This window comes from Camelus dromedarius, chromosome 12 (genome assembly GCF_036321535.1).
Source record: "Camelus dromedarius isolate mCamDro1 chromosome 12, mCamDro1.pat, whole genome shotgun sequence".
Taxonomy (NCBI): Eukaryota; Metazoa; Chordata; class Mammalia; order Artiodactyla; family Camelidae; genus Camelus; species Camelus dromedarius.
The window spans coordinates 11,999,156-12,023,850 of NC_087447.1; the positions used below are offsets into that span (position 1 = coordinate 11,999,156).

General features: G+C 52.9%; 1 protein-coding gene and 1 non-coding gene across 6 annotated transcripts; one reads left to right on the plus strand and one right to left on the minus strand.

Moving 5' to 3' along the window:
* Nucleotides 1-1,068: 1,068 nt before the first annotated feature.
* Nucleotides 1,069-23,616, plus strand: SLC43A1 (solute carrier family 43 member 1). 5 transcript variants are annotated; one of them, XM_064492321.1, is made up of 16 exons: nt 1,069-1,431; nt 1,646-1,745; nt 2,736-2,902; nt 9,873-10,050; nt 10,164-10,219; nt 10,342-10,418; nt 12,630-12,722; nt 14,465-14,598; nt 15,610-15,788; nt 16,888-17,034; nt 17,129-17,164; nt 17,387-17,513; nt 19,260-19,401; nt 19,662-19,735; nt 21,397-21,520; nt 22,595-23,616. In XM_064492321.1, exons 3-16 carry the CDS (start codon nt 2,749-2,751, stop codon nt 22,739-22,741), a joined length of 1,668 nt encoding a protein of 555 aa, XP_064348391.1. In that variant the 5' UTR covers nt 1,069-1,431; nt 1,646-1,745; nt 2,736-2,748; the 3' UTR covers nt 22,742-23,616. The 5 variants fall into 5 exon arrangements, with proteins under 5 accessions (XP_064348391.1, XP_031315421.1, XP_064348392.1 ...); XM_031459561.2 differs by lacking the exon at nt 1,646-1,745; XM_064492322.1 differs by lacking the exon at nt 1,069-1,431 and having other exon boundaries at nt 1,499-1,745.
* Nucleotides 9,396-9,467, minus strand: TRNAS-AGA (transfer RNA serine (anticodon AGA)). Its single transcript has one exon. It is a non-coding gene; the product is annotated as a tRNA-Ser (tRNA).
* Nucleotides 23,617-24,695: the final 1,079 nt, after the last annotated feature.

Genomic DNA, 24,695 nt, shown 5'->3' on the forward strand with positions numbered 1-24,695 from the left:
CCTTTGCCCTTGCTGTGTCCTCCAGGCCTGAAGGAATGGAAAGGGCCACATTTAAAAGCCAGACAGACCTGACTTTGCATCTGGCTTCTACCCACCATTTTCCAGCTGCCAGCCTCCAGTCTTCTCCCTCTGTGAAAAGCTGTGATGTTTAAATGAGCCGGGGATGTTTGAGGATTTAACGATAGTTTTTCCTTGGAAAATGCCCAGTGCATAGTAATCACTCAGCAAAGGTGAATTCCTCTCTTGACTTGGTGGCTCAGCTGTTCTGACACCCACCTCCTGTCCGAGATCTGGAACTTCCTGGGCGGCTGCTCACATTCCCACAGAGCTCTGTGGGTATCATCAATATCACTCTCAACACACCGTAATAAACTCACCTCTGTATTTAATTGCCTTTGTCCTCATTTCATTAATCCACATCGCAATCCAATTAGTGGTACTTCCCTTCCTTTTTACAGATAAAGAAACATGCTCAGGGAGGTTGAGAGATTTCCCAGGAATAGGTAAGTGTCTGGAATCACCCCATCACCACATCTTCTGAAATAATAATAATAATAATGACAGCAGTAACAAAGGTGAACACTTATTATGCTTACTCTGTGCCAAGTGCCGTCCTGCTGAGCATTTTATCTGCATCATAATCCCCAATTCCACCCCCCATCTCCCCGCACTACAATTGTAGGTACTCTTGTAAGGTAGATACTATTGTGATGAGAATTAACAGGAGGAAATCGAGGCTCAGAGAGGTTAAGCAACTTGTCCAGTGTAACCCAGGCCAGTCAGTTTTCAAGTCGACGCTCAGACCTCGAGCTGACTACAAAGAAACCCGTGTCTTTCTGCCTCTCGGAAAACACGACACCCAAATGCACAGTTCAAAACCCCACCCAAGCCTGTCCTGCAAAGCGGTCAGTCTGCTCCAGCAAGTTCTTTGTTTTGACCAAGGATACGGAGGGCGCTGCCTGATTCATCTTGGGGGCTGAGGGAGAGGGGAGGAAGTAAGGGTAGAAATTTTAGGGGCACGGGCGTGTGCCGGGGCCCAAAGGGCGAGTCACGTGCGCGTGAAACTTGAACTAGGAGGAGGGGAAGGCAAGAGAGCCCCCGCCCCTACCTCAGGACGCAGCCCGGGAGGGGTGTAAATACAGCTACGAACGCCGTCGATCTATCTCGTCCTAGCCTCACTTCGCGGATTGGTTGCGCCTGGCGGGTTCCCGTTCCTTGACTTCGGATGGGTCAGGGGAGGTGAGAACACCAGGCTGTCTGGCTGAATCTTCGAGGCCGCCCGGACCTGGCGCGCAGAGAAGCCAGGAGCGCGGCTGCGGTTCCCAGCTGGGCACCCCTGACACCGGAGGCCGAGAGGGTGCACCCGCCGCGAAGGCGCTGCGCTCCCGCGAGGGTGCGCGGCTGCAGAAGGCGAATTTGCCCCGATCAGAGGTGAGCTGCGAGCGTGGCTGGGGGTCCCTGGCTGCGCGTCGCTGAGAACCACCCTGGCCGGCTCCCACCGACAATCCCAGGCTCCCCAGGAGAAACCCGTTACCTGAGCCCTCGGGTCCCGCCTCTCCAAGCGCGTCCCTGCCTCCCCTTTAGTCTGGCCCCTCCGACTCCCCTGCACCTCCCGGCCCCTTCTTGCTGCACTGCCTCTGTTTAGAGCAACACTCCTGCCAGAGTGGACCTGCGGGAACTCCGGAATGCAAAGCCCCATTTCCCAGATGGGATTACTGAACCTCTCGGGCGAAGGCACTCCCGAGGTACTTTCCTCCGCTCCCTCTCGCCCTTTCTCTGTTGCCCTTCTGGTCCGTCTCCTCTCTGCTTTTCTTGGTCTCACCCCTCTAGCTGCTTTCCGCCCCCGCCCCGCCCCGGGTCCAGTCTCCTCCCGCGGTGGCGGCTGTGGCCGCGGCCCGGGCGCTCATTCCCTCCTTCTGGTAAACACCCCGGCCCGCAAGCCCATCCGCCGCCGCTGCCCTTATAAAGCCAGCGGTCGCCGGACTTCCTGCTGGAGCCCGAGCACCCTCCGCGGGCAGGAGAGGGAGGGCTGCCTCCTAGGCTCGCAGTATGGTGCCCGGGGCCCCAGGGAGGGAGTGGGTGGCGCCGGCGGCGCTGGAGGGCCCGCCTGGGTCTCCTTCCACGTGGCAGCTGTTGCCTTGGACTGAGAGACTGCAGGGACTTGGGTCGCCTGGTGCGGAAAGGGGGAGAACTTGCCGTCGCCCGGCCCCAGAGGAGAGGAGTGGTCCTATAGGGGCAACAGGAAATGGGGGGGGGGGTCCTTAGGCTAGCATCAGACTTCCCCTTCCTCCTCCTGCTTGCTTCTGGGGGGTCCTTCCTGGCGCGGGAGGCCGGATACTGGCCAGCGGTGGCTTCAGAGCGCGCTCTGCCCTTTGCTGACCTTTGGAACTTGAGGAAGTGCGGGTTAGCCACCCCCGCTCCGCTCGACAACCGGGCTTTGCGTGCCGTGGCCTGAGTGGAAGATCCTGGCAGCGCGCCAGCAATCTGTTACGCGCGGACAGGACCTTCCTTGTCTCTGTTAGTGACACGGCGGGAGCCCAATGCCACGTGCACCCCTGGCACTGCCAGAACTCCCAGAGCCAGCTAGGCTGCACCCACTGGGAAGCCCAGGGCTTTGCGAGGCCTCCATGAAGTCCCCTTTGAGGGCTGGCTCTAAGGGTCTCAGGGGCCACCATGATGCCAGGCATTCCTCCGGGTTCACTGGACCCTTCCTTCAATCCCCTATTCCTGTGCAGGCTCGTGGCCAGCATGGCCCCCACGCTGCAGGAGGCGTACCAGAGACGCTGGTGGATGGCGTGCACCGCAGTGCTGGAGAACCTCTTCTTTTCTGCGGTGCTCCTGGGCTGGAGCTCCCTGCTGATCATGCTGAAGAAGGAGGGCTTCTATTCCAGCTTGTGCTCAGGTAAGCCCGAGAAGGGGCCAGTGGGGCTGGCGAGGGCAGCAGAAGCAGAAGGTGGACTCTGGCAAAGGACAGGTGGCCAAGTGGACAGAAAGCCAGTCTGCTCACAACGCAGCACTCTGCAGGGGGTTGGACAGCCCCACTTATTTTTTTGTTGGGGGAAGGTAATTAGATTTATTTATTTATGTATTTATTTACTTATTATTTTTAATGGAGGTTCTGGGGAACTGAACCCAGGACAGCGTGCATGTGCTCTGCCACTGAGCTATACCCACCCCACTTCTTGACCTCTACCTCATTCATTTAAACCAGTCTTCACTAAACGCCAGGTGTCTGCAGGGCATCAGGATCCTGGGACTGATCCGCTGAGTCCTAAGCCTTTGGTAGCCTCTGGCCTGGAGCAGCTAGCTGGATGAGAGATGTCTTACTATGGCTAAAGGAGACCCTGCAAGGTGGATTTGAATGTAAAGGAGGGTACACTCCTCCTTTTTCAGGACTTTTGATCCCCCAGGTCTTCAAGTCACCATTTGTACAAAGTTAATAGCCTCATTTCCTCTAGGCTCCAGTCTTGTGGAGGGTCCCTGTTTTCCATTTCAATCACCTTGGCTTTGAATGAGGGGCCCTGAATTCAGGAGTGGGAATTTGAATAATCCTTGGGAGCAGTAGCCACTTCCCCAGCTGCCTGCAGCTGCCTGGAGGCAGGGAGGGAGTCATCCCTCCTGGCGTCTGCGATTCGAGAAGCTCTAATGGTCTGATAGGTATCTTTCTTTTCTGGGAAGGAGAGAGCTGTGCTGACAGGCTCAGCCTAAGGAGCTGGATGGATGTGGAGTTAGGCCCTTCCCCTTCCTCCTTATCCTCTTCCTCCAACCTCCTTGTTGTGGAACAGGCTTTGGAGGAAGGCCAGCTTGGGTGAGAATCCCAGCTTCCACCACTTTTATCAGCTGGGTGACATTGGCGAGTTCCTGAAAACATCTAGCTTCAACTGCCCGGTCTGCAAAATGGGAAGAAGAAGAATACCTGTTCCATTGGGGCGCTATGAGAGTTAGCAGTGCTCGGTCAGGGTCAGGGTCCTTCCTGGCTTCCCCGGGCTCCTCAGCTCTGCTCCCTGCAGGCACGTGCCTTGGCTGTGGGAGAAAACAGAAAACCGTTGCCTTGGGGGTGGGGCTAGGGAGCTCTCGATCTCTGCTCTGGGCAGCACCTGCTCCACCCCTGCCAGCCTTATCTGTAAAGGAAGCAGGAGTTGGCACAAGAGATGCAATGTGCATGCATCTCCTGGCCCCAATTACAGGGTGATGGGGGCTGAGGAGGTGTTGATTAGAGCTGGCAACTGGCCAGGGGAGGCAAGTTGGGTCTGGAGGAGCTGGCTTAGGATGAAATGCTGGGTGTTCCAGGGTGGCTAAGAGAACCAGGAAGAGGGGTGGAGGATCCCTTTGCAAATAGAGGTCAGGAGTTCCCGGGTTCCCTCAGAGTTATTTACGCTGGAGAATGGAGAGGCCTGCCCTTTGCTGCCTACTGGCCTTGGGTCCTGCAGTGCTCATCGGATAGCTTCTTCCTGCCTTCTCCACTGTTTTTTTTTTTAAATCAACTTTATTGAAGATTAATTTACATCACACAGTTTGATGAGGTATGACAAATTTATACACCTCAGGAACCATCACCACAATCAATATTTAGAATATTTCCATCACCCCCCAAACTCCTTCCCTTTTGCTGTCTATCCATCCACCTGTGCTTTTTAAAAATATGGATAAGTGCTTTATTTAAGATAAAAGAGATATAAATCACTAATAGAACTACCATATGACCCAGCAATTCCACTCCTGGGTAAATATCCAAAAACCCAAAAATGTTAATTCAAAAAGATACCTGCATTCCAATGTTCATAGCAGCACTATTTAGAATCACCAAGTAATGGAAGCAACCCAAGTGTCCATCAACAGATAGTTGCATAAGGAAGATGTGGTGTGTATATGCAATGGAATACTTCTTGGCCATAAAAAAGAATGCAGTTTTGCCATTTGCAGCAGTGTGGGTGGACTTGGACGGCATTATGCTAAGTGAAATAATTTAGACAGAAAGACAAATACCATATGATATCACTTACATGTGGAATCTAAAAAATATAGCAAACTAGTGAATAATATGAAAAAGAAGCAGACACAGATACCGAAAACAAACTAGAGGTTACTAGTGGGGAGAGAAAAGGGGGAGGGGAAGTATGGGGGCAGAAAAAGAGGGTTATTATGGGATTATGTGAAACTTTTTAAAACTGTAAACTATAGAGTTTAAAGAATCTTTCATTCAACTAAAAAAAAAAAAAAAAGAAGATATGTCACATGCCGTACAATACACCCTTTAAAAATATACAATTTAATGGTTTTTAGTTTACTCAGTTTTTACCTTCCCCACAACCAATTTTTATTTTAAATTTTGTGAGGGAGGTAATTAGGTTTATTTAGGTTTTTGGGTTTTTTTTGAGGGAGGCACTGGGGATTGAACCTAGGACTTCACACATGCTAAGCAGGCACTCTGCCACTGAGCTCTACCCTCCCCTTTCACCACAACCAATTTTAGAACATTTTCTTTACCCCCAAAAGTAACCTTAGACCCACTAGCGGTACCCTCTCCCCCCACCTCTCCCTCTATCCCAAGCACTATGCAACCACTCACCTACTTTCTGTTATAGGTTTGCCTATGACAAAAATAGATTTGCCTATTCTGAACATTCTGTATAAATGGCATCTTATAAAACATTATCTTTTGTAACTGGCTTTTTTTCACTTAGCATGATGTTTTTAAGGTTCATTCATGTTGGAGAATGTATCAGGACCTGGTTCTCTTCCAAATCCTCTGCTACCACATTTTATTTTTCAACAGTTGATAGACAGTTGGGTTGTTTCCATTCTGGGGCTATGATGAGTAACGCTCCTATGAACACTCATGTACAAGTTCTATGTGGACATAGCTTTCCTTCCATCTCTATCTATATATCTACGTCTGTCTATATCTATATATCTATCTAGGAGTGGAACTGCTGGGCCATAGGGTAACTCTGTTTAACATTTTGAGGAACTGCTAGACTGCTTTCCGGGGTGGCTGCACCATTTTGTATCCCCACCAGCAGTGTATGAGGGTTCCAATTTCCACATCCTAGACAACACTCATTACTACTCATCTTTTTTATGATAGTCATTCTCGTGGACATAAAGTGTTGTCTTTCTGTGGTTCTGATTTGCATTTCCCTACAGGCTAATGATGGTGAGCATCTTTTTCACGTGCGTGTTGGCCATTTTTAGTGTATCTTCTTTGGAGAAATACCTATTCGGATCCTTTGCCCATTTTTAAATTGGGTCGTTTGCCTTTTTACTATTGAGTTGCAAGAGTTCTTTGCATTCTAGATACAAGTCCCTTATGAGATATAGGATTTGCACAGTTTTTCTCCCACTCTGGGTGGTTTTTTCACATTCTTCCTGGTGTCCTTTGGTGCACAAAAGCTTTTAATATTGGTGACGTCCAGTCTGTCTTTTTTGCCATTTGTGTTTTGGTGTTACTTTTAAGAAACTGTTGCCTAGTCTAAGGTCACAAAAACTTACATCTGTGCTTTCTTCCAAGAGTCTTAAAGTCTCAGCTCTTACATTTAGATCTTTGATCCATTGGGGGTTAACCTTTGTAGGTGGTGTGAGGTATCCTCCCGGTGTTTTCAGCTGTCCAGAAATGAGTGTGCCTCTGAGCTTGGTTGTTTGGGATCGCCAGAGGTGACCGAAGTGAACCCTCCTGTTCTCAGAACTTATTTGTCCACTGTTGAAAAGCAGGGAGAATGTCTCTCGTTCAAGTGACTTCAGCCTCCAGGCATCAGAAATATCCTGTTCTGCATCAGTCATGCTGCCCTGTCGAAAGCACCTACTTTCTGCTTCTTGAAGCCTCCCTCTGCAGGGCCTTAAAAACACAAATCAGACAAGGAATCTGTGTCCCTGTCGTGTGTGGACAGAGGCAGGCCGTATGGCTTCCCACTCCGTTATGTACTGCTTGGCTGGTTAAAATAACTTTCTTATTTATTTATTTATTTATTTATTTATTTATTTATTTATTTATATTATTATTATTATTTTTTTTAATGGAAGCACTAGGGATTGAGCCCAGGAACTCATGCATGCTAAACATGTATTCTACCACTGAGCTATATCCCTTCCCTCTTGTTTCTCTTTTTAAAACAACATTTTAACAAGCATTTGTATAGTGCTTACCATATGCCAAGCATGATTTCAAGTACTTTAAAAATTATTCATGCACTCAACACTTATAAAATCCCTAGGAGTTAGATGCTCTGGCTACGCCCATTTTACAGATGGAAAGCCTGAGGCTCAGGGAGGTGAAAAAATTGTCACACACTTATAAATGGCAGAGTTGATACCTGGAAGGTTCTGAGCTATACCACTGAGCTATACCCTCCCCCCCTTAACTTTCTTAATATCTCAGTTACCCCGTATATAAAATGGGACCAACAATCCTTACCTTGTGGGGATATTGTAAAAATGAACTGGAGCCAGCACACAAAATTCAGACTGCAGGCGTGTTTTCCTGTTTCGTTCTGGACCCAGCTTTGCCAGCATTTGCCAAGTGACCTTAGGCAAGTCCCCCATCCTCCCTGGATCTCTACTTGAATGTCTGTAAGATGAAGTGGACCACCCTTGTCCTCCTCGCTGCGGAGAAATGACGTGAGGACCCGATGATGCCATTTAACAAATGGGGAGCTCGTTATCGAGGTGCTCATGGGTGGCGGCTTTGGGGTTCCCTGGCCACACCCTCTGTCTTCTCAGCTCTCCCTCTTTTGAGGTACACCCTGGGGTGGATGGTTGACCCATCTGTAGGAGCCTCACAGCTAGAGAGGGAACTGGTACTCAGATGCTAGGCAGCGGCAGTTCATTTTATCCCACACTAGTGCATATCCAGCATAGGTGCCGAAATAATAAAACAATGGTTACAGTTCATTAAGCATTTACAGTTTGCTGTTTAGATTTTTAGTCCTCACAACAAATCTGTTTGTATAGAAGAGAAAGCTGGAGCTCAGAGATGCTAAGTAATTTGCCCAAGGTCACACAGCTAATAAATAGGGAGCAGAGTTGGGTGGGATGGTATAGCTAAATAAACCTAATTATCTCCCCCCACCCCAAAAAATAAATAATAAACTGGCACCTGATTACGATTTGCAAGCCAAGCCAAACATGTGTGGGGTCCAAATATGTATGGGGTTCATTGCTGGTCACCTGTGTGCAGCCTCTGGTCTAAATTATCTTTGCATTTCTCCCCGCCTTACACGGAATTCCCATACAGTGCCTGTCACACAGTAAATAGATGTGTGGTGGAGAAATGAACAGCGATGATAAACACCACTAAATTAGGGGACGGGCTAACCTGAACCTCAGAGATTGTGTGGTCTGAATCCTCACCTATTCTCCCAGGTGTCTGAGCCCTCTCCCCAGCTTTCCCGCAGCCCATCACCATGCACTCATGATCTGGAAATGACTCATTATGTTCTTCCTTATGTGAGCACACAGGTCACTGCCGCCTGCATGCCCTTCGGGTATATCTGAAGTCCAGGGTCATGGTCACCATCAAGGGCAGATACTTCCCCTTCCCAGCATTCAGGCACTATCACCTCTTCCTGTTTTGTTCTCTTCCCAGCACCTGCTACTCTTAATATCAGGGTCCGTTTGTTCCCTTGTTTATTATCCAAGCCCTGTGAGAGCTGAGAGCTTCCTGTCTCGTTCACTGTGGGATCCCCAGCACCTCTAGAAGAGGCTCAGCACATCTACCCATCAGCTGTTTCAGGAGCCCCTTCTCTGGGCCGGGTCCTGTGCAAAGCCCTTCATTTCTCTTCTCCTGTTGAATCTCCTAAGGAGTCTGTGGGTTAGGCATCCTCTGCTCCTTTTTACAGGCAGAGGGCCTGAGCCTCAGAGGAATTCCTTGTCCAAGGTTGCACAGCTGGTAGCGATGGTGGTGGGAATTCAGACCCTGGCCTTTCTGCCTTCCAGGGACACTCTGAGTTTGCCCTTGGTAATAAATGATGCAAAAGTAACAGATAGGAGACAGGGGAGTAGACCCCTCAGGACTCACTGAGCATTGGGTGAAGTGAACCCCCCTGCTTCCCCCACCACCAGCCTTTCTCATTAACCTACCACAACTCCAAGTTGGCATTTTACCTGGAGGGTGAGTTTTCTCAGAGGTGAACTTCTGAAGGAGTACTGGAGGACAGTGCTGTGGTCCTACTTCTGCATCTCAGTTTCGCCATCTGGAAAATGGGGATACTTTGTAAGCTGATTCATGGGGCTGTCGTGAGTCAATACTGTGACCGTTGAGAACATGCCTAGAGCATAGTTAAATGCTCAATAACTATTAGTTATTATTTTATCAGAATGTCATTTATGGGCAAAGTTTCCTCTAAGTTTTTTTTGGGGGGGAGTGATGTAATTAGGTTTATTTATTTATTATTTTTTAATGGCAGTACTGGGGATTGAACCCAGGACCTGTGCATTCTAAGCACACACTCTACCACTGAGCTATACCCTCCCCCCTCCTCTAAGTTTTAAGTGAATTCTTGTTACAGCAGTTGAGCATCACTCACTGATGTTGTCCCTAGATTTGAGGGTGGTTCCTGTTGGGGATCTGCAACCCCCTAAGTTTGGACATTGAGTGCATATTACAATTTGATAAGTACTTTGGTGTCCATTATCACGTTTGAACTAGTTGAGGCCTCAGATTGGGTATGTGACTGTTCCCGGGTCAGATACTGATTGCTGCCATTTATAGACTCCCTTCTCCACCGGAATGGATATGATTCCAGGCCACCTCCAAAGTCACCTGACTAGCAGTCAAGTGGAGGCATGGGATTTGAGTGTAGGACCCCTGATCCCAGCCACTCTCCTTGCCCAGCTGCTCCTGCAGCCATGTGCTGCCTTTCCCTCCCCTCTCTCAGCTGGGAACACCACCAACACCACCCAGGATGAGCAGCACCAGTGGCTGAGCTGTAACCAGCAGGAAGAGATGCTCAACCTGGGCTTCACCATCGGCTCCTTTGTGCTCAGTGCCACCACTCTGCCACTGGGGATCCTCATGGACCGCTTTGGTCCCCGGCCCACCAGGCTGATTGGCAGGTGAGGTGGCCAGGCTGTGGGGAGCTGGTAGGGAGCTGGAGGGCTGGGACTGGGGCTGTAGGGGGAAGGGAGGCACAGCGTTCAACCTCTCCCCCTTCCACGCATCTTTGCAGTGCCTGCTTCGCTGCATCCTGCACCCTTATGGCCCTGGCCTCTCGGGACACCGAAGGTGAGATGTCTGGCCTCTCGTGGAAAGGAGTGGGTGGGATGAAGGTGGATATTACCCCAGCTCCTGTCTTTAGCCTCCCACAGCTCCCCAAATGCCCTCATCCATCCCTCCCCCCTTCCCAGTTCTGTCTCCGCTGATATTCCTGGCACTGTCCCTGAATGGTTTTGGTGGCATCTGCCTGACATTCTCTTCACTCACAGTGAGTATGTGAAGCCCTGACTTGGCAGCAGGGCACCCAGGAGTGCAGTGGGGGGTAGGGGTGAGGGAGGGTGTGGGTGGGAGACGGGTCAGTGGACGCAGATCAAATGTGTGTGTGAAACCGTGCTGGCTGCAGCGATGGGTGGGTGTGAGGCTGCGTATATGTGGATAAGACCGTGTCCGCATAGATGTTGTTGTGTGTGTGTCCTGAGCCCTTATGCCTATTGAGCTGTGTTCTAGGCACTGGGGCCACAGCACAGACAGAACTGACAACTTATTCACCTTTCTGGAACTTATAATCAGGGGTAGGGGAACAGGTAACCCTAAAAACAAGTAAACTAATAAATGATGTCCCTAGTCCTAAGTGCTGGAAAGAGTAAAACTGGGTAATACTAAAATAAGGGGAAGGGATAGCTTGAGACAGTGGGTATATGTTTGCATGTTGTGTGCGCGCGATGCTGTGCGTGCGTGGGTGACTGTATTTGTGTGTTAGATTGAACCATATGAAGTTGTGGACACTTGACTTGCTTGACCGACAAAAAAACGTTTTTTTCCACGGAGCTTGACCTCTTACATGTGTGTTTGGGGTGTGTTACTCTAAGTATATATGTGAACGAGTGAGCATAAGGGTTAAAGTCTTAGGAGCGTGTGGTTGGGGGAGGGGTTCCTGGCTGGGCCAGCCTCAGGCGATCTCGGAAGAGGGAGGGCCGCCTGAACGCCAAACTGGGTGTTTTTGTCTGAATATCACCTCGCCCTGCAGCCGCCTTTAATTCCAGCCCAGGACATTTCACAACTCTCTAAGGAAGCGGATCCCTTCCTCCTCGCCTCGCTCCTCAGCACCTTCTCCACTCTGTACAACTTGGTTCAAGGCCCTAAATCCCTTGTCTCCCCCGCCCTTCGGGGCCTAAGCTCTGACCCTGCCCTGAGGCCTAGGGGCCCTGGGCCCACAGCCCGCCCCCTGCTCCGCCCCCTGCTGCACCGCCTGTAGTCTCTAGCCAATGGCAGGGCTCGGCTCCGGCTCCGCCCCCTGAGCCGGCCCCGCCCCTGGACCTCTGCGCTCAGAGGCCAGAGCCAGGACGTCCGGTGCTGCTCCTTGTTAGCCAGGCTGGCTAGCGGGGTGCTGGGTGGAGACAGAGCTCTCAGACCCTGGTAGGGGTTTGGGGGAGTGCCAAAGGCCCGGCCTGGCCCTGGCACTTTCCCTGTCGTCCTTGGCAGCGTGCCTTGCAGACACACGGTGCCAGGGAAACCTTTGCCCAAGTGGGGTCAGCTTGGCCCCACCCCTTTTTCAAGACTCTTGAAGGTCGATGGGTCAGTTCTCTGTGTTTATTCGCCTTCCTCTCCAGAGCCATTTGAGATCCCTTTCTGGGCCTCGGTTTCCCACTCTGGAGAGGGTTTAAGCTTTGTATGGCATCTAAGACTCTTCCAGCTATGGGATCTGTTGACTGGGGGCGTAGGGGAGGGGTGGAGGATCACAAGGGGTTGTCTGACTTTGCTTTCCCCTCCCCTGAGGGCCTGACTCAGGCCAGTGAGCAAAATACATTATCATTTCTGTACTGGTGGGAATTCTGGGCCTGCTCTGCATGTCAGAACTATATCTTCTGGACACTTGGCCTGGCCCTGTCCCCTTCCTTACTCCCACCCTCACCTCCCTAGCCATCCTGTTACTTGTCTTGGTTCAGCAGAAACCATGGACTAGGGCCTTTGGGGCCATGGAGAAGGTTAAGGGGCACCATACTATTAGAGCCAGCCATGGTCACAGCCTTGGGGTCTGGGGTAGAGCTAGGATGGCCAGAACAGGAGAGAAAGTCACTAATGTGCCCTGTGAACTTGAGTACGTTTCTTTCCCTCTCTGAGCCTCAGTGTTCTCACCTGTCAAATAAGTTACACTAGATCAGCTTTCTTATTCTGTGGGCTAGGAGACCTGTCATGATTAAAGGTCTCTGTAAACAACTAACTTGGGAAACCTTGGGGCTACACAGAATTTCTCTTTAAGGGCACTTCTGTGGGTGGGAGGGGATTATAGCACAGTTTCTGACACTGGTTTTGCCTTAGAACTTCTCTGTTGCCACTCTGGGGCTAGTGTTCCTGGAGCGCACTTTGAGGATAGCTGGGCGAGAAGCTTCCAAGCTTTCTTGGGTGGGCCCAAGAAAGGGGAGCCCTGGGCAGGTGTCAGGGTCTCCCCTTGCTCATTGGTGCCGCTCTCTTCCCTCAGCTGCCCAACATGTTTGGGAACCTGCGCTCCACATTCATGGCCCTCATGTTTGGCTCCTACGCCTCTTCGGCCATCACGTACCCGGTAATCAAGGTATGCAGTTGCTTTGAGGGGGTCGGTGAGGTCGCTTGGCTTTCTTTTTGGGGAGGGGAGGCTATTAGGTTTGTTTATTTATTTACTTACTTAATGAAGGTGCTGGGGATTGAACCCAGGACCTCGTGCATGCTAAGCATGTGCTCTACCACCGAGCTGTTCCCTGCCCTGTCCCTGGGCTTTCTTTCTGCCTTGACACAAGAGCTGGCTGAGTGCATGGTGGCTAGTATGTCTGGTGACCCATTTCCTGCCAGTGAGGGGTCAGTTCCCACTGCAGGGAAAAACACTGAAGCATCATGGGAAGAGCCCAGGTGTTGCTGTGGACCAGTGGGTCTGACTTCTCTGCTCTCCTCCCTCCCTTTTCCATCACCCAAGTCCAGGCCTTCGTCCTTTCTCCTGGGCCAGTGCTGGTCTCCCTGCCTCCAGTCTTTTCCCTCTCCAAGCTGTCATTCACATGACTTCCAGAATGATCTTAGATGCAGGACTGGCTCCCACACCTGCTCTGCTCTGCCTACAGAATCAAGTGCAACCCCTTTACGTGCATTCCAGGCCCGCGACTTTCTAGCCCTACACCCACATCTTCTTCTCCTGCCCTGGAGAGGCCAGGTGGCTCAGGTCCAAGATCACCAAGCTAGTCCATGCCAGGCCAGCTCCCAAGGCAGGTCAGCCTGGTGGACCTAGAGCCAGAAGGCCTGAGTTCTAGTTCTGGGCAAATTTGGGGCCTTGTTTCTCCCACTGATATCAAAACAGCTTTTCAAATGGGCTGTAGCATGCCCCTCAGATTCTGCCTTGGACAGTTAACTTGTTAGTTTAGAAGGGTCTTGCTCAGTGTTCCCAGAGGGGTTGGAGAGCGCACCGGTGGGGGTGGCCAACAGTTGTTCAGGTAGGAGCAGGTCTGAAGGGTGGGGTTCTCCCTTCCCTCAGTGGGATTTGAGGAGCCAGATCTTTGAGGGTGTGGCCCCTTGAAGCTCTATCTTGCTTCCTGGGAAGAAAGAGCCCCAAGGCTTGAGGCTGAGGACTGGCAGAAGTTTCCCCAGGCAGCACTAGAACTGTGAGCTGGAGCCTGGCGGGAGGGCACACAGTAGTCACCCCAGGCAGACGGTGGCAGGCGGGACATCTATCTGTACCTGGTTTCCTCACTAAAGGGGCTGAGACATTGGCACAGAATCCCAATCAACACAAAACCTACTTGTCCTGGAGTTAGGAGGCCATGGGCCCAGCACTTGCACAAACCGCCTCCCTCCTCGGCTGTCACACCCCGGAGCACCTGTGAAAAGTGAGATAAGGCTTCTCCGACTGGGTTTGTCTTTCGCTCAGGGAACCTGCCTGGGAAAGGGCAGGATAAACACGGTTAGAAGTTTTAATTCTCCTCTGTTGTACATAAAGTGAAACGACGTTGGTACAAAAACGAACATGTGTCTGGAGCCAAAGACAACACTGGTGTCTCTTTTCAAGATAATAATTGATTTCAAAGACATTTTGAGCTTGTGGCCAGCAACTTCAGCACCTTTTGGGAACTTTTTCTCAGCTATTGGTGGGGGGCTGGGGCAAAAAAGGAAGAAGATGGCGGGGCTTCTAGGTCTGACTTTTAACTTCTGGTTTCCTCATCTGCAAATTGTGCGCAAGGAACGGGTGGGGGAGACCTTCTCTCAGCCCTCTGGGGCCTGGGTTCTGTCTCCGGCTGGAGGAGGTGGGTCTGGGGCCGCGCGGCCTCCTCCATGGGCCTGCCCCCTCCTCCACAGCTGATCTATGATGCTGGCGTGTCCTTCATGGTCATCATGTTCACCTGGTCGGGCCTGGCCTGCCTCATCTTTCTGAACTGTGCCCTCAACTGGCCAGGGGAGGCCTTTCCCTCACCGGAGGAAGTCAACTACAAGTAAATGGCCTTGGAGGGCTGGGGGCGGAAGGGGCCTCCGGAGGCCAGGGTGTGAGGGTGTGATGGACAGAATCAGCTTTGGAGTCAGAGAAACCTGGATTTGCCAATCACCTGAGCTTTCCTAGCTCTGCTTTCTCCTCTGAACCGTGGGCCTGATCCCACCCACCTGCCGGTGTGTTGAGCAGACCTGGCATATAACGGGCAGTCAAAACGTGGTGACTACTACTCTTCTTTCCAGGTTTGGAGGATGGGATCAGAGTAGGAGGGACCCCTGCAACAGTGCCATGTGGACCTAGATTGAGGAGAGACAAAGGAATGGCAGATCCCACCCTTTGTGGGGCAACCTGAATGCCAACTTTTCCCAACACCTCCATCAGTTCCCCAGGGGACTGGGGTGATGCTTGGGGTGAGCACACACAGTGCCAGTCCAATAACAGCTGGTACTGTCCGCGTGTCTCCTGTGAGCCAGGCGCCGTGCTCAGCCCATCCCCAAACAGCCCTGCGATGTGGATTTCTGTTATTAACTCCACTAATAACAAAGGCGCAGGGAACAGAGTGACTCTGCTAGGGTCATACCATTGAAAGGTGGGGGTGAGGGTGAATCTAAGGTTGGAACCAGGCTCTCTGACTCTGGAGTCTGAGTTTTGTTTTGTTTTTAATGGAGGTACTGGGGATTGAACCCAGGACCTCGTGCATGCTAAGCATGTGCTCTACCTTGGAGCTATACTTGCCCCCCACCCCCAGTCTGAGTTCTTAATGCTACCTCTGTGACAGCAGTCCTAGCAGAAAATAGCTCATCCACCGTTCACTCCCAGGTGCTGAGCTGGCCCCTGGGCTGGACCCTGAGCCGCACAGACACAAGCCCCGCGCTTGGGAGCTTGTCAGTGGCCATGTCGGTGCTGGGTAAAGGGGGCCTTGGCACCCCAGAACAACCCCCCACCCCACAGGCAGGCTGTTGAGGGTGGGCTTTGCGTGGCTGGTCCCTACATGCTGTGGCCTGGCTGCTGGCAGGGAGAAGATCAAGCTCAAAGAGCTGGCCCTGGATCACAAGGTGACAGGAGACCGCTTCTACACTTATCTGACCGCCGTGGGCCAGTGGCTGAGCCAGAAGGCCTCCAGCCTGGAGGAGGGGGTGGACACCTTCATCTCATCCCAGGATGTTCGAGGCACCTCAGTCAAGTCAGCTGAGAGTGAGTGTCTGGTCAAGGTGCCAGCCTTAGGTCCTAGCGCCTAAGTGCTCATCCTCCCTTCTTTAGTTCTGACAGCACCCCTCATACAGGTGGGCATGCTCCCCAGTTATAGAATGGGGGCGAAGTCAAAGCTCAGAGAACTCTGGGAAGCTCAGATTCAGGGGTACTCTGCTGGATTCCTGGGATGAGGGAGGGAGCAGCTTCCAGAATGGGGCAGGGTCTCCAGGCCTGTGGGAGAGCTGGTTTCATCGTGGTTCCCTGCAGTCTCTGAGCTGCTTGCATCAGGTCCTGGCAGGTGGGCCAGCCTCCAGGCTGGGTCCTCTGACGCCTGGCTGGTTGGCTCCCCCTGCTGGCTACAGGGGAGCTGCGCCTGCCTTCAGCCTCAGCCACTTGGCAAGGGGTCAGCTCCCAGATTAGTGGAAGAAAGATGGGCCTTGCAGTCAGGAGATGGGGGTTTGAGTTCAGCCAGTTACAGGCCATGTGACTTGGGTAGAATCACAATCCCCTCACTTTCCCCTGCCTCTTAAATTAGCATTGAGAACACCCAGCTCAGGGAAGTTAGCTGTGAGGATTGAAGGAAGCCGGGGATGTGGAAGCTCTTTGTAGACTTTGGAATGCTGTGCAGATTGAAGGTGACCCCTACTGCTGATCCTCCCACAGCGGAGCTGTTATGGGCATGAGCTGAGTCTAGCCAACCTGCAGCTTCCAGCCCTGTGAACTGGAGCAAGTCACTGAGCTCTCTGTGCTGCAGTTTCTCCTTCTGTAAAACGTGCTAAGGAGATGGTTGTTGTACTCCATGGGTTAATACATGTCAAGTGTGCGGCACAGAGTCAGCATTTAATAAATAGTAGCCAGAGTTATCACCGCCACCCCAAGCCTAGGGTACACACCCAGAGGTCAGCTGAGAATGTTCTAGTGAGATCGTTATAGAGCCGGGCGAGCACTTGGAGGCCGGTGAGGCTGAACTCTCGTTTTTGAGGACACCGGTCCCTCTCCAAAGTCTGTTAGGGTCAGAGCCCCTCTAGAATGGCATCAGCTGGGTTGCGCAGAGGCACATAGAAGCGCTGGCGCTCGGGGGCGCCCCCTGCTGTCTCCGCAGAGTCTGTCCCCTTGCGCAAGAGCCTCTGCTCCCCCATTTTCCTGTGGAGCCTCCTCACCATGGGCATGACCCAGCTGCGGATCATCTTCTACATGGCCGCCATGAACAAGATGCTGGAGTACCTGGTAACCCGTGGCCAGGAGCATGGTGAGGTGCTCAGAGCCCACTGGGGGCTGCGGGTGCAAGAGGGACCCCTGCCTGAGCTCCTCTCACCCTGGCTTCTCCCTTCTGCCCCCAACAGAGACGGACAGCCTGAAACAAAGGGCGACAGAGACAGGTAGGGGGATCAAAGCTGGGGCCGTGGCCCACTCCCACCCCAGCCAGTGCCCACTGTCCAGCGAGCTTGGGCCCAGCTTTGTCACTCTGGGCGTTTGGGGGATCTAAGAATTTGGGGTCCGAGGAAGGCTGTTCTGGCATCCCCTCTCCTCTGCTGAGGTGGGTGACAGTGCTGGTATCCCTCGTGGGATCCTGACCCCACTTCTCACCCCGCCCTGCCCAGTGGAGTTCTGCTCCTACGTCTTCGGGGCCATGCAGCTCTTGTGCCTTCTCACCTGCCCTCTCATCGGCTACGTCATGGACTGGCGGATCAAGGACTGCGTGGACACCCCCACTGAGGCCTCTGCCAGGTGACCTGCCCAGGGATGGAGACAGCGATGTGCTTTCCCATCCAGCGTCTCATTTCGTTCTCCTGAGAGCCCTGGGAGGGATACATCCCCATTTTACAGATGAGGAAACTGGAGACCAAGAGGAGACATGGCTGGCTTGATAAGTAAAGCTGACATCAAGGGCTGACTATGCACTGGGCACTTGCCTTGACATATTTAGACCTGTGCCAGCTCCCCCGGGTAGGTACAAACATTATTATCCTTGTTTCACAGATGAGACGCTAAGGCATAGAAAGGTTGAGTAACTTACTCAAGATCACACAGCTTTCAGTAGCAGGTTCCAGAACCTTTGTTAAAAATGGTACACTCTAGAGTTGGAAGGTTAGGAAGAGATAGAGTTGGTATATTAGATATCTATTGCTGTGTAACAAATTACCCCTCCAAACCTGGCATCTTTAAACAACCATCATTTATTATCTCCTCGTTTCCAAGAGTTGGGAATCTGGGAATGGCTTAGCCGGGTGGTTTTGGCTCAGAGTCTGTCCGAATCTGTTCAGACTGGTATAACAAAATACCACAGACAGGGTAGTTTATAATCAATATAAGTTTATCTCTCAGAGTTCTGGAGGCTAAAAGTCCGAGATTGGGGTGACAGCACGGTTGGGTGAGGGCTGTCTTCTGGGGGCCACAGTCATTGAAGTACTGACTGGGGTTGGAGAGTCACTCCTAAGCTCACTCGTGTGGCTGTTGGCAGGAAGCTGGTTTCCTCCCTACCTGGGCCTCTCCAAAGGCTGCTCACAACACAGCAGCTGGCTGACCCCAGAGCACGATGGCCAAGGGAGGGAGACCAGGACAGAAGCTGCAATATCCTTCAAAATGTAATCTCAGAAGTACCATACACAAGTGGGGTTGTCCTCTGTGGTCACACAGAGTAACTGAACAGTGTGCAAGGGGACTGTACAAGAGTGTGAGTACAGGAGGCAGGGGTCAGTGGGGCTGTCTTTTTGGCTGGAGACCACCATTGGGTCTCCTGACTGTGTGCTCTTTTTGTGTTAATCCAAAAATCTGTTTGTCCTGAGAGGATGGGAGAGGGAGACTAGGAGAGAAGGCGTCTAAGGAGCAACCCAGTGGCTTCCCTCCATATCAGTGGTGCCCAGCCCTGGTACCCAGTCTTCCTCCTCTACACTCTGTCCTGACGGCCATGGTCCATTAGCAGGGCCCTTCTGTCTGGGACCAGTGGGCAGCCTGCTGTCATCTATCTCAGCCTACTGACCTCTCCCCTGGCCCAGCCTCAGTGCCCTTGATCGTGCTGGACAGAGGGGCTTGCTGGGCAGTCAGGGGCCAAGGTGCTCTCCCCAGAGTGGCATCTACTTTTGTCCAGGCTGGAGGGCAGAGACACTTCTGTGGGGGCTTCTGATGAGAGAGAGGATGAGAACATCCCATTCTCTACCTTCCTTCCCATCGCTGATTCTCAGACGTCAGTGTGCTTGTGAAATACTTGGGATAGTTTTCCAAATGCAGGTTCCAGGGCCCCACTCCTGAGATTCTGATGTCTGGGATGAGGCCCTGGAATCTGCATTCTTACTAAAGGCTCCAGATGATGCTGGGGAGCCACACTGGGAGAACCATGGGGCTGGAGAAACGGATTCTCCCTTTTCTGCCACCCTCGTGGCAAAGGCACAGCCGAGGAGGGAGGGACCCGGCTGAGAACTGGGGGGGCTGCCCAGGAGGTGGAGGCAGCCACCAGTGACAGCCCATTCTCCTCAGGGATGGGGCTGCCACCAAGTCCGCCAAACCACGCTACCGCAAGATCCAAAAGCTCACCAACGCCATCAATGCCTTCACCCTGACCAACTTCCTGCTGGTGGGTTTCGGCATCACGTGTCTCATCGACAACTTACATCTCCAGGTACCGGTTTCCATCCTCCCTGCTTTGCCTGCCTCCCGGAGCCCTGCCAAAGGCCCGGTTCACCTGGCCCCTGCCTTCCAGGAAGCGTGGTTCCCATCCTTTGGGTCTCTTTTCCCGGTTCTCCAGGAAGGGTTCCTAGTAGGTCGGGTTGGTGAGGGGGCAGGCGTGTGTCACCTCTGTTCTCACCCCTCACCTTGACCCATCCTTCCTCCTGCCTCCACACTGCTCTGAATCTCTTCCCTCTCTTTTTTTGGTTTCAGTTTTTGACCTTTGTCCTGCACACTGTGGTTCGGGGCTTCTACCACTCGGCCTGTGGAGGCCTCTACGCCGCCGTGTGAGTCAGCCGGGGCCACAGTGCCTTCCTGAACATCCCCTCATAACCAGAGACTCCAGAGCAGGGGCAAAAGGGCCGCGGGCTCCCCTTAGCGCGTCCCTCCCCAGCCTCCCTGGACTGCTGACATCGAGGCTGTCTGGCCCACTGCCCTCTCCGAGCTCCTCTAATGACGGGGAGCTCACGTCCTCAAAGGCAGCCTGCCCCACTGCGGGATGACGCCACTGTCCGGGGTCTTCCCTCAGGGGAAGCGCAAATCCTTGGTCTGATGCCCCTTCTTCTGTCCTATGTCTGCTTTCTGGAATGGGCCCCAAAGGGGCTGCTCTCCCTATGTCAGCCTTGTCGAAATTTCCAGACAGTCTCGTTTGCCTCATAGCTTCCCTGCTTCACTTTGAACCCCCCAAACCCCCGCCACCGTTCCCTTTCCCTGCTCTCTTCTGGTTCACATGGCTGAGTCTGTCCGGTGTGTGTGATGGAGGCAGCGGGGTGACACAATTGTAACCGATGTGGAGAACTTACCCCCTGGTGGGCACGGTCTGCGACATGGATCCCCCCCTTATTCAGACCTCACTATGGCCACCTCAGCGGGCAGCTCAAGCCGGACCTTGGAGTCATCCTGGATTCCTCCCTTCCTCACAGCCCACAGCCCATCCATCTGCAACCCTGCCAGCTCCATGCTCCACAGACCCCAAACCCGACCCTTCTCACGCTCTCCAGCGATGCCACCCGCATCCTGGATTATTGCCGCAGCCTCCCAGCGGTCTCCCGTATCTGCTCGTGACTCCCTCAGTGTTTCCAACACAGAAGCTGGAGACACTTGTTAGGTCATGCCTCCCCACGGCTTCCTGCCTTGTCTCACTTAGAGAAAAAGCCAAAAGCTTTAGTAAGGCTTAAAAGGCCCTACAGGATCTGGCCCCCTGGGGCCTCCCTGCCTCGCTCACCCCCTTTCCCCACGATGGCTGCCTCGTGCCTCAGAAACCCCAAGTGTGTTCCGCTCTCGGGACCCTCAGACGTGCTGTCTGTCCCCTCTTCGCGGCACGTTTTTCCTCCCGATATCCACAAGGCTCACAGCCGTCTCACCTGCTCCAGGTCTTTACCCAGCTGTCCTCATCTCTGAGGCAGGGCTCCCCTGGCCTCTGATCTACAGTCGCAATCCCTTGACAACCTCACCCCCTTTGTCTGCTTAACCTCTCCCCTTGGCACTTACCACTGTCTAACGCACACCGTGGGTTTATCTTGCCTGCTGTGTGATACCACCCACCCCAGCAGAACGCCACCTCCGTGTCCTTTTGGTTCACCGCTGTATCTCCACGCACATGGAATAGCACCTGGCACGTAGTAGAGGCTCAGTACATATATGTTAAAAGAACAGACAACCAGTGAGGTTCGTGCTGCCCCTGGTTTTTTAGTGAAGAAAGTGAGGCTCAGAGAGGTTGAGCCACTTGCTATTATCACACAGCTCGGTAGTCACAGCTCGGTAGCCCTGAAGTCACAGCATGCAGCCCGGAGGCCAGGGACCACAGGGCACATGCAAAGAGCCTGACCTCTTAAGCTCTACCCTGCCTGGTGAACACAGAGTGATGCCCGAGGAGGGACGGGCTGGGGGCTGGGCTGGAGAGGACCACCTGTCCCTCATGTCTGGCCCTCCGTCCTCTCATTGACAGGTACCCGTCCAACCACTTTGGGACACTGACAGGCCTGCAGTCCCTCATCAGTGCTATGTTTGCCCTGCTCCAGCAGCCGCTCTTCATGGTCATGGTGGGACCCTTGGAAGGAGAGCCCTTCTGGGTGAGGACCGGGGGCGGTATGAGGGCAGCAGGACCCTCTTTTCTGGATGTGGCCGAGGAGTTGGGGGGGGGCTCTTCCATGTGACAGAATCCCTCACTCGCATCTCAGCCAGGAGGCACCTTGGAGGTCTCTAATCTGGGGGTTCCCAAGCTGGCTGCCCACAGATTCCCCAGCCCACTGAATCAGCGTCTCTTGGCCTGGGCCCAGGAGTCTGTTTTTAATAAGATCCCAGGTGATGTGTGATCCCAGTCCTGATCCAGTCCAGTTCCACCAGTGCAGGGATCCTCCCTCTAGTACTCCTGGAAAGGGGTTCCTCTAGACCCTCTTAGCTCCAACACCCCCAGCAACAGGGTGCCATTCCCACACAAGGTGGCAACCATTGGTCTTGTCAGGAAGGCTTTTCCTTACATTGAAATGACATCACCTCCCTAAAGCTGTCTGCCCTGAGGGACCCCCCACTCCCCTAAAGCCTCCTGCAAGAACGATGACAGAGTGACAGCTGCGGTTTACCGCATGCACACAGGTGCTAAGCACATGGAGTACTTTTTTACTGAACGTCGCTGCAGCAGCCCAGAGAAGTGGTTGTGTATGGTTGGGATGACTTGCCCAGAGCCACGTAGTGAGTAATGCAGAGTAGCCTATGCGCTGGGTCCAAGCCACATGAGGGCCCCTGTGCTGTGTCCCAGGCCAAGCCCCAGAGCCTTTAACCTCCTGAGAGCCTCTTCTCACCCCCTGAATGGGGGCCCATTGTCAATGTCCTCAAGGAGGTCAAGGTTCCCAGCCCAGAAGGTCCAGTTTCAGCCCTGACTACTCAGATGGCACCAGATAGTTTAGCCACTGGCTTTCTCCGGGGTTTAAACCAGGCTCTGACATGGTTTACAAGGCTGCTGAACGTTAAGGGGAATATTGTTGGACGGTGACTGCCCACCATCAGTGCTAGCTAGATTTATCATTCCAGCCCAGAACTAATAAGGCTGCCTTCTCCGGGTGGGGAGCCAAGAAGTGTCCCCGAGGGTGATGAGGGTAAAGACGTCCCTACCTGACTCATTTTCCCTCTCTCTCCTTGCCCTAAAGGTGAATCTGGGCCTCCTGCTCTTCTCACTTCTGGGGTTCCTGCTACCTTGCTACCTCTTCTACTACCGTGCCCGGCTCCAGAGGGAGTACGTCACCCCCTGGGAGGTCCCCCTGAAGGTGCTTGGCAGCCCCGAGGTGACTGTGTAGACCTCTGAGCCAAGGGACCTGGATGACAGGCAGCCAAAGGCCTGAGCAACCAAAGGGAATGCCTCATGGCTTTTCTACCTGTAACCTCTGCACAGAGCCAGGGGCCATGGATTTATAAATACCAAAAGCATTTTATTTTTGTAGGGACTTGCTAAAAGGAAAAAAAATCCCCCAAAACAATGCTCCATTGACTGAAGACATCCCCTGTGCAGGGATTGGGCCTTCTTGATCCTGGGATTGGAAGAGATCAGGGTATGGCCCTGCCCTTTCTCTGGACCTTGTCGTAGGAGCCCACCTCCCGGTGCCTCCTGGGGGCTTATGGGATCAGCGAACAGGTGACCCTTGAGGTCTCAGCTGTGCAATGCCCAGAGTGTGCATGCATGTGAGCATTTGTAAGGAAATAACCTTCCCCTCAGAGGGAAGGGACCTGAAGTGTCGGCTGTGTCCTGGACAGGGTGTGGGGGTTAAGCCCCTTCATGAGGCTGGAGGGTGGTGGGTTCCCTCCCTGGTGCTGATACTTGTAGATCTTAGAGGAAATAAAAAGGGAAGTGAGAGACTGGCTGGTGTGTGCCTGTGTCTTGTGGTGGGGGTGTCTTCCCACACCCCCATCCCTTTTCCTCACCCAGGCTTGCCAGGGCATTAAGTAGGACGACTCAAGTGCCAGCCTGTCCACCTCTAGCTGTCTGGCTCACCATCCTGTTCTCAGCCCTGTCCTGCCCTTAGTGTCTGCAGGGAGTCCAGATCCTGCCCTCTGCTCCTGCCCCCCACTTCCCAGGGTTTGGGGTACATCTGGGAGGTTGGCCTTTCTCCATACAGGGGATCAGGGCAGGATGCTTTGGAACAAATGCTAAGGAATGACCCTCAAACTTTCCTATCAAAGCATCCCTGGAAGTCTGTTGAAGGTAACACTTTAAAGTGTTTTATCTCAAAACTTCATGCAAATTTTGAGCTTAATTTTATGCTATATTTATATTTACTTTTGAGCAATAAAGTGAGGCTTTAAAATTACCTGCATCAAGGGAAGACACTGTCTTTGAGGACAAGGGACCTTCCAGGAAGCTATACTGTATTTATCCAACTCCTACATCTGATTTTGTCCCCAGGACCTATGCCTTAGTGGCTAGAGTAAGTTACAGAATGGAGGAATGGGGCAGGGAGGAGCCACTAACATCTGTTGATAATCTACCTGTTGGCGACACCTGTATCTCATTTCATCCTAACTATAGTGCAAGAGGTGGGTTGTTTTGTAGATTGAGGAAAACTCAGACAGATTCAGGCACGAGAACCGACGGCTGGTAAGTGGTGGAGCTGAGCTTGAAGCCTGGACATTCTGAATCCTGAGTCCTAACCATCGGTCTGCCAAGGCAATCGGAGGCAGAAAGGAGGTTCCAAGATTCCCAGCCCGGCTCTCTGCTGCCCTCTCAGGGCTGAGAGTGACCTCAAAGGCCTTACCCATCCCCCCAAAAACCTTGGAGACAGTATGACAGATGAGCCCTCCTTTCGTCTTAAACTATCTTTAGAAGCTGATGAAACAGGCTGACCTACCCATTTTACAGATGAGAAACATGCCCAGCGGGGTCTGGAGGCTCAGCAAAGTCATACAGATCCTTGGCTGCTCTGCAAAGGGTTGGGCGGTTTCCCAGAGGGCCTGCCCACGTCTCAGTCAAGGTCTCACTGCGCTGCCTGTCCCGGACCTTGACTTTTTGAACGGTCTGGTGAAGGCTGAAAGGAAGTGGGATCCACCAGATTTGGGGTGAGGGTGGGCGGAGGAAGCAAGGCGTGTGCGCCCCGTACTCGGTGTGTCCAGCAGGCGGCGCTGCGTGGCTACGGCTGGCACAGCGTGGGAGGGTGGGAGCCGGCGGCCAACCAGGAAAGGAACCCCGACACCCCTCCACTGACACTGCAAACCCACTAGTTTGCCTTTCCTGAGTCTCGATCTCCAGGCCCCTACCCT